This window comes from Vulpes lagopus, chromosome 2 (genome assembly GCF_018345385.1).
Source record: "Vulpes lagopus strain Blue_001 chromosome 2, ASM1834538v1, whole genome shotgun sequence".
In the NCBI taxonomy this organism is placed as follows: Eukaryota; Metazoa; Chordata; class Mammalia; order Carnivora; family Canidae; genus Vulpes; species Vulpes lagopus.
In genome coordinates this window covers 46,007,208-46,016,098 of record NC_054825.1, presented here as the reverse complement: position 1 = coordinate 46,016,098, position 8,891 = coordinate 46,007,208, and the positions used below count along the sequence as shown (strand labels likewise).

The following is an 8,891-nucleotide window of genomic DNA, read 5'->3' as shown; positions in this document are numbered from 1 at the left end:
GAGAACATCTCCTGAGTCCCCATCTACAGCCAACTCCCCATTTACTCTCCTATCACCATTTCTTCCCTTCATGGAACCTAATCACAACCTGTACTTACCTTGCTTGTTTACATATTTACTTGGAACCTAACGTATACATGGAGCATAAGTGCCATGGGGACACAGAGATACAGCCTGATATGTTCACTATGTCCCCAGTGCCTCCAGAGGGGGCATCCTAGGGAAAAAGAAAGGCGATATGTCCCAAATTGAAACTTAACCTCCCTAATCTAGGCTTGATGTCATGTAAAAGGGACATGGGAATTTTCTGGCTCTGAGCTCTGGACTTTCATTCCTGAGTCAGAAGCACAGTATCATTTGAACCAGGGACATTGCTTTGGAGCCACCCAAGAGAAAGAGGAAAGCATTCTAGGTGTCCCCCCAACAGAGGCAGACGCCTAGGGAGGTTGTGGCCGCTATTCCCCTTCCCAAGACGCCTCAAGTATGAGGCAGCCCAGCCCGGCTAGTGTTGTGAGATTTGCAGAGTACTTGAGATTCTGGGAATGCCTTGGGTTCCGTCAGTCTCGTCGGTGCCAAATACGTCAGTACAAGTACCTTTTGTGAGTAGTCAAAAGATTAAAAATGAACTTTTCATACCACAGGACACTAGAAAAATCAAATTTTTGTATTTTAAAATATTTTCAAAGGCTAATGCCCTGCTGGAACAGCCCAAGGATAGTTGAACCAATCTCTCGGGGAATCAGAGGAGCATCAGCCAATGTGAGCAGGTCTGTATAAATACACATAATTTACAAATGAGCACAATAGAAAGGACACTGGCCCCAAAGGACCAGGCTGAGGAGCAATAGAGAAGCAGAGAGAGGACCCTCCAGAGTGACAGGCACATGTATACCACTGAAATCCCTGGACCCCAGAGGACCTCCAAAGGCACCTACCCTATAGCAGGCCTCTTGTCCTTTCTGAGCCTGGGGCATGACTGGAGACTAGATTCACCAGCATGTCGGCACAGATACCCAGGACTTGGCACCTCTGGTGGCGTCTCATGAGCCTCTGGCTCCACCTAGCCGGGCTCAGAGAATGGACCTATTCTCTCTGCCTTTCAGCAAGGACCAAGGCGGGGAGGCACTGGAGCAAGTAGGATTAGCTCCCTGAAAATGTAATAGAAGGGCGTGATGGGGGGGCTGGTTCCAAAAAAAGATGGGGTTTTACCCCGTGGGGGTGTGTGGGGAGAACGGAATCATGATTTCACATGACACACCATTTCACATGACACACATCACACCATAGATGTGGTGCAAGCAACCCCCAGGCAGGCTTGAAGATTTCCCCTAGAGCCTGAGGTAAGGGTGGAGGCTGAAGAGACCATCAGTCTAAGCTTAGGGACTTGTCACCTACAGACGGTCCCTCAAATCCTCATTTGGGTTTGTCATAAACAGGACAATCCTGACTCCCCAATAACTAATTTCCACTTGAATTTCTCCCTGATTAACCTCTCAGGGGTTTGAAGAAGGAAAAGGTGTTTCTGAGACCTCTCACCCCATCCATCACCAGTGACTTCGCCTGATACCTCTGACCTCCCCACTAAGGCCCTTCCACCCCTCCAAAGGCACTGTCGCAGCAGGGAAGTCCCAGGGAAAGCAGGCGGGTTCTGAGGCACAGAGGAGCTTCTGAGAGCAGAGAAGGCCTTGGCGGAGACGGAGGAATCTTGAAGGCAAAGCCACCGCTGTGTCTACTCTTCCCATCCTCTACCTCCCTTGTCCCCAGAGGTATCACACACAGACCCTCGCCCTGGTCCCTGCACTGTACCAGGCCCACCTGGGACACTCCCACCTTATTCATGGAATGGAGGGCCCTCCCTCGGCCTGCAGCTCATTGCTTGCAGGTGACATGAGTGACCTCTGCCCCCTGGTAGCCCAGCTGCCCAGCCACACCTCCCCAACGGGCTGCTATTGGTCATGACCTCCCAGGCAGGCAGGCAGGCAGGAAGTACAAAGCAAGAGCTCAAATCAAAGCCACCGACATCCCCCCCCCAGCCTCTCCTTCCCGCCTGGGGCGCGCCTGAGAACTGTTGGGGCACACCAGGGGAAGGCGCAGTACCAGGGCTGTGACCACAGTGATCAAAGGCCCTGCTCCACCCGTTTCACCAGGAAGTGGCAGCTACTTTGGCCAGCCTCCTCTGTGAGGGCCCAGGACGGAGCCTCGGCACAGGGCATGAGCTGCCGGGGCTGGAATCCTAGCTATACACCCTCTTCTCCTCATTCGTAGCTTCTCCCGCCCCCACTTCCCCAGTCTGTCTTTGGCCTGACAGGTGCCTGGCTCCTCAAAGAGGAGCCCCTTGGGCCCCAGAACAGGGACTCGCAGGGGCCCAAGTGAGAGGGAGCACAGTATGTTGGGAGAGAGCAGAGCCCCGCTGGCAGTCTGGGTTCGGGCCCCTGTCCCACTACTGCAGTGACACGGTGGAGAGTGGCATTCCAGGTACCCAGACGTGGCCTTTGTCCCTTGGTGGCTCCTAGAGCTCTGCTTCTATGCCAGACTGTTTCCAAGGAACAAGTTAATTTTCTTTTTCCAAGTGCTTGCTGAAGCTTAGCATACAGAATTTCTCAGCTGGTTCCAAGAATCTGGCTTTTTGTCTGAGTCCCCAAATTGTAGGAGCTTTGTAAACAGGAGGGAGAAGAGTGGGAGGGAGGAGAAGGATCTGAAGTATTTTCCTTCATACTCAATGTCAGCACAGCAGCAGCATAAACCACGGGGGTCCCTGGTAGAAACTCAACACCCAGAGCATTCTTCTTGGAGAAGCCAAGGTGGCTGTTACCTGCACACAAGAGATGCCCAGATCAGGGAAAGGGACTAGAAGGCAAGCAGACAGGTCAGTAGAGCCTTTCTCTGCCCCCCTCCTCCCTCACCCCAACAAGAGCTGGTCAGGGTAGGACCTGTGTACCCTGCACACACTTGCTTGGGGCCATCAAGCCAGCTCAAGGGCAGGGCCAAGTCCAACCAGGACAACACGCAGCATGGCCATAGGTATTAGCTGCGGTCCCTCACCCTCAATCCCCGAGGCATTAGGAAGAAACAGAGCATCACCTGTGCCCAGGGACCTGACCATCCCAATTCAGAGAGCACAGCTGTTGTTCCAGCCGGGAGATGCGGAATGCCAGGTAGGATGAAGACATGACCAAGAAGCAGATCCTGGAGAAAGAGATAAAAAGGAGATCTTATCTGTAAAACGGGCATTTTTAGAGGCTCACCAAAGAGGATGGGGACTAAGCTACTTCCTGCAACTAGAGGAAGGAAAGAATCCTTTGCCCTTCAGCTGCGTCCAGGCCGGGATACCTTTGTTCCCAGAGGCTGTGTGGGGGTCCTGAGACTCGCCCCCACGGAGGTGTCCTCGAAGCCCAGCAGGAAATGTGGGCCCTGAAACGGAGCCCACCTTCCCCCTGACCAGCCACGTTGGTCCTGGGCCTCTTCTTCAAGGCCACTAGGATCATCCCCTAAAGTGGTAGGTCCATTCTCCCAGCAAGGGAGGTTGACAGCTGGCACTCAGCCAACAGAACCAGAGGAAAGTCAGGAGGGAAGGGGAGGCGAGGCCAGGGGCTTGCCATTCATAAAATGTCCCACCACGCTCACCACTCTGCTGGCCCGTAGGTAGAATTATAGGCAAGTCTGCACTTCCAAAAACATGGCTCTGAAGGCATAGCAGGAAGGCCATGGCTCTCCCCTAGCCTGTCGGATGGCCCTCTCCAATTTTGTCAGCCCTCCCCCTCCCCAATCCCGTGCAATTTTTCCTTTTTTTTCAACAGCTTGCAGGGGAATATCCTTCCCTCTCTACTGTGCACCCTTAACTCTAAATTACAGGGGTGCATGAATAAAAACTGGAGACACTCTGTCGTGCTGCAGACTGGCCTGCTGTGTAGCCTCCAGACACACCCAGGAGCTTTCAGTTGATTTAGGGCCTTCCCTTCACTCGGACAGTGACCTCCCCACACACAGAGGCCCCTGCTCCAAAAGCCAGATACCCAGGCAACTTTGGCCCCCGGCCCCAGTATAGTCACCTACAGCACAAAGATGATCTTGAGGAGCTGGTAATCCCAGAGCCTCAGCTCCCCGTCGCTCCTGGGCTCCTCCTCCAGCTTCTCCTCCTCACAGACCGCATTCTCTGCGATAGGAGAGCAGTATGGCATCTTCCTGGGGCAGGAGGCAAGAGCCCAGCCCAGCAAGGAGCACACACACCCCTTCCTAGCCGCCCCGCCCCCCATTCTCTCAAGCTGCCTGGCCTCTTGGCTTTCCCTTATGGATTAGGATAAAGTAAGAAACAGTTCTCAGAAGCCTTGCTGGCTGTGATTTCTCCTTTTGCAGAAGTGGGGGCAGGGAAAGCCTGGTCTTTGCAAGCAGTCACGAGGAGCAGCACCCTGAGCTCACCAAACCCTGGAGGCTTCCTCGAGGGAAAGAAGCTGTCCACGGAATCCATGGATGCCCGAGGGATACAAGGGATGTTGTCTGGGAGGGATAGGGACCTGGAGGCAGGACACACTTTTCTCCACTTCATCTCAGGGATGAGGACTTCCTGCAGAGAAATCAGGAAAAACTGTCTCTCTGTGAGCCGTGGGATCTCACCTATCCTAAGGGGCCCACACGAGGTTTCGCGAAGCTTTTTGAGATATTGCCAACATGGATACCAAGTGAGCATGACAGCAGGTACCCAGAAGGAGGGAAACCACTGCCATAGCAACCACGTGTCTCTCTTAGCTGCTCCCTTGCTATGACCACCCATTCTTCCAGGGAACAATGTCTTTGAAGACCGCTAGTACAGAACCACAGTGGGATCTAAGACATGAGCTAACCCAGGTATGTGCTCACATCCACTGAGTCCAAGAAAACTTGGTACAATATATCTTAGGTGGGATAAATCCTTCTAACCCAGACTTTAACCCATCACTGACCTTAGCATGGGGTACCTAGGGTGCCTATCAACAAAAATGGGATCATCACCTCTGTCCCTTGCATAGTACTGTGCATACTGTATGCTTGACTCAATGCTTAATGGCTAGTTAAGGAGGCTTTGAACACCCTGGGGTCATTTCCATCCCTGTCACTGTTCTAGAGACTCAGCTCTGCCTACCCGGAACCCAACAGCAAAGGAAAATGCTGGGACCTCAGAAAATCTCAAACGAGTCTGTCTGGGTTCCACAGGGATAGCCTTTGGAGTTCTTCCCCAAGGACACCTCTATCCCCTGGAGGGCCCTCCTGACTCCGCCAAAGAGGATAGGTCACTGGTTCTGTGGCTGTACAGGTGTGTGATCCAACCTCGGCAGTGTCCAGGGGCCTGGACATCTCTTCTGCTCAGAAAGTCAGCAGATCTGCCCAGAGCCTAGTGGCTCTGCATGGAATGGAGTGTTTCAGGTCTAGGGGACCCCCTGGAATAGTGTGGCCACTGGCTCTTGAGCCTGGAGCCCCATTTCTACATTGTAGGCCCCTGCCTGAAGCCCCAGAGCCATGGGCTCTCTCACACCAACAGCTTCAGCTCTCACCAGAGATTCACACTCAGGTTCCTCTGGAAATTCTCTTACACTCAGGCTCTTCTTGCTGGAAGGCTAAGGAAGAAAGGGAACAGGGGTGATTTGTCCATCTGTAACGGCCAAGGTCAGGAGTGACGGGCTATTAGCCCTCTCCAAGAGAGCTTTACCTCCAAATAAGCCACCTTGGGTCAAGATGAAGCCTAGCTCCCAGAGTTTGCAGGGGTGCCCTAGTTAATGCTGGAGCAGAGGGCAAGTCCACGGCAAGGTGCTTCCCCACGCTGCTGTCCCTCCCCACTGTCTCACCACGGGCATACTGGAAAGGAGCCACATGCTTCTGTCCGTTCACGGCCTCTGACTCAAAGACACATGCTCATAGACACTCGGTCCAAGGACTAAGGTCGGATCCGCTGGGCTTGAGCCCGTTACTCCCCTCGCCCTGCCCTTGGTCCCTGTGCTGGAAAGATGGGCCAACCACTCCCAACCACCTGGTCCTAAGACCTCAGTCTAGGCCTGAGCAACCTCTCTGGCCCAACTCCTGCCCCTGAGCTCCATACCTGTAGGTGTGTGCAGACCCTCCTCAGCATGTCATATACACTGTCCCGGGAAAGCAGTGACACAAAGACGTACTGGGACAGAGAAAGAAAACAGAAAAGGGTGGGGTAAGTACAGACTGGAGAGGGTGCCAGAATCAGGATCCCGGGGCTGGGACAGGAGACTAACCAGCGGGGGCTGGCCCAAGGACTCACTGACCTTCTGGCTGGTGTTGGTGGTGATGGCCAGGCCATTGGGAAGGAGCCGCGCCATCTTGTGTTTTTTGATCATTTGGACAGACACCACGGGAATGACCACCTGAGGGCGGAGAGGCACGGGGGTCTCAGGACTCATGCCCAAGGACATGGTCCCTTTGCTTCCTGCACAGGGCCCCAGCCACAAGCGGCCATCAGCTGAGCACGGACACCATGGACAAGCCTGCACCTATGTGGGAGGATATGGAAGCCTTCCACGTCTCATGCAGGCTCCCCTTCCAGTTGTCCCACCACCCTGCCCCAGGCCTGGCAGCACACTGCTCTGGGCTCTCACCCTATTATCCAAGAGGCCAAGGGTGGTTGCCCTGGTGATCCCCATACTCTGGTAAGAGTTCCCTGAGCTCCCACCTGGCCACAATTATGGCTCCCCCAAAATGAGACATCCCACTCTGATACCGAAGGCATTTCAGAGGCACCCATAGGCAGAATAAGTTGGCTGTGATCTGTTCGGCCAGCTCTGGCCAGATGTGGAATCTAGATTAGGGCCCTGCTTTGGAAGGGGTGGAACTACTTCCCTGGAGACCAGGTGGGATGGCTCCCGTGAGAGGCTTCCCCAGGTGCCTGATGCCCGCCAGCAGGGTAGGGGGTGTCTTTCCCCGCTGGAGCCTCATGGCCCACTGCAGCCCTTAATCACTTATTACTACCTTTATATCCTTGCCAAAGAGGCTGGCATGGAAGCAGAGCCAGTTGGGGGAGATGTAGAGCCGGCCCTGGAGAAGGAGGTCCCTCTGAAGGGCGCAGGAACACACTGGGGAGTCACAGGAAAGAAGACGGCTATGAGCAAGCCAGCCCTGAAGCCCCAGGGCCTGGTCCGACACTCAGGGGTCCAGGGCCAAGCCTCAGGGACGGCCTTCCTCAGACTCCCCCTTCCCTTCCTGGCCCCAGGCCCCAACCCACCCATTCCACCAGCACCCCGAGTCCTTCTTGAGAGTCTTGACTGCCCCACCGGAGCCCACTAAACTGCTAGAGCTTTCTTCCTTCCCTAAGCCGGGGTTCCTGCTCCCTCAGGCGGAACTCCTTGCCCGCTGTGGACAGAGGGCCTCGATCGTGCAAACGCTCGCACACGCTCACTGTGTACTTCTGTTAGTATCAATGACTGTTCTTTCCTGCTCGGCCTCTCAGTGAGAGGAAGCCCTGACATCGCCTCAAGAAAACTTTCATAAATTCCATCTCGTATCCCCAATCTCCCCGGGCTTCTCATACTTTTGAAGAAAACAGGTCCAACCACATCCAAAGAGCAGCCAGTTCCCATAGCAAAACTGTGCCTTGGAGGCTCTGGAGGAGAAGACCTGGGCCTCAGGCACTCCAGGCCCCTGTCCAGTCGCACCAGGGGGACAGCTCACCTTTGAGAACCACCTCCTCCAAGGGGATGTCCTTAAACAGCTTGTGGTATTGCTGGTTGTATTTACTCAGTAGCGTCTGCAAACACACAAGCCGGGGCTGAGACGTCCTGGGGGATCGGACCACCAAGGGGCCTGCGCCAGCCACCGGGGAATAATGCCATCGGGGACACAGTGGGGGTGAGAGGCTGAGTTCCAAGCCCAGCTTGTCTCTCGGTGGCGATGGCTGGAGGTCCTGACGGGGCAGCCTATCACCGGGGGACGCCCCACGGCCACCCAGGAGGGGACACTGGCTCAGGTTTCCCTTGGTGACAGATCTGGCAGCCAAGGAGCCAACCGCCACTGGGTCAGCCCAGAGCCCCTCCCCTGGTGGGAGCGAAAAGGCGGCCTCTGCACACTCACCCCTTCTCGGCCACACTTCTTTATCTCTTCAGCCTTCAAGCCTTCCGGCCAGTGCAGACTGCAAAGGAGACATTCCATTCCAGGGACAAGGAACCCTCGAGATCTGCCCATGTATCCTCAGTGCCAGGTCTGCCCTGGCTTCAAGCCAGAAGCTTGGGGGAGAGATTGAAGACTGAGGCCCTTCCCTAGGAGCCACCACAAGGTGATAAGCCACAGCCCCGGGGAGGGCCCTCCTGCATGTTGGGGGCCCTCCTCCCCGACAGGGGTGGACAGCGGCCCCCCAAGACGGGGGCCTGAGCCTGCATCTCCCAGACGCTGAGGAGCTGCCCACCCCTGGGTACCACAGACCCTCTCCCGCTTCCCTGGCAATGGATAAGCAGAGGAGCAGAGCCAAGGATAAGTGGGCAGGAGACGTGGGGATGGGGACCAGTTTTGCAGGGGGTGGAGACGTCAGACCCACGGCCCGGGGCCTGGCTCTGGGCCATGACCCCCGCAGGCCTGCCCTCCTTGCAGCCTCCTCCCCGCAGCCTGGAGCTCAGCAGACTCCCCTGAGCTGATGGAGGCTACCAAGGCTGAGGGAGAGGGGTGGTGCTGGGACGCAACCTTGGCCAGGTTGGCCTGAGGGCAAGGTGGGCAGGGCAGAGGCTGGTAACCCGAGGGTCCCAGACTCTGCTAGGTCGCCCCGAGCTGGGACAGGCCCCAGAACGGGAGGAAGAGGTCCCCATTCCTCTGGGTGTTGTGCCCAGCCCAACACCTGACGCAAGGTCCCCTTTCTACCCTTTAACCCCTCTGCCCCTTTCTTTCTTTATTCTTTTAAAGACTTGATTTAA

The 8,891-nt window shown here is 55.6% G+C and overlaps 1 protein-coding gene across 5 annotated transcripts in view; it reads right to left on the bottom strand.

Moving 5' to 3' along the window:
- Positions 1-697: 697 nt before the first annotated feature.
- The window catches only part of GRAMD2A (GRAM domain containing 2A), a 33,149-nt gene continuing 24,955 nt past the window's right edge, over positions 698-8,891 (bottom strand). The window contains exons 3-12 of one of the 5 annotated variants that reach the window (XM_041744584.1): positions 8,062-8,119; positions 7,663-7,738; positions 6,964-7,067; positions 6,264-6,362; positions 6,068-6,139; positions 5,526-5,588; positions 4,417-4,561; positions 4,054-4,153; positions 3,082-3,186; positions 698-2,812 (exon numbers count right to left, since the gene is read on the bottom strand). In XM_041744584.1, the coding sequence (XP_041600518.1) occupies positions 2,809-2,812; positions 3,082-3,186; positions 4,054-4,153; positions 4,417-4,561; positions 5,526-5,588; positions 6,068-6,139; positions 6,264-6,362; positions 6,964-7,067; positions 7,663-7,738; positions 8,062-8,119 (826 nt within the window). In that variant the 3' untranslated portion in view covers positions 698-2,808. Of the gene's footprint in view, positions 2,813-3,077; positions 3,187-4,049; positions 4,154-4,416; positions 4,562-5,525; positions 5,589-6,067; positions 6,140-6,263; positions 6,363-6,963; positions 7,068-7,662; positions 7,739-8,061; positions 8,214-8,891 lie in introns of those variants that run through there. The other 4 variants (XM_041744581.1, XM_041744583.1, XM_041744585.1 and 1 more) reach the window with 4 other exon arrangements.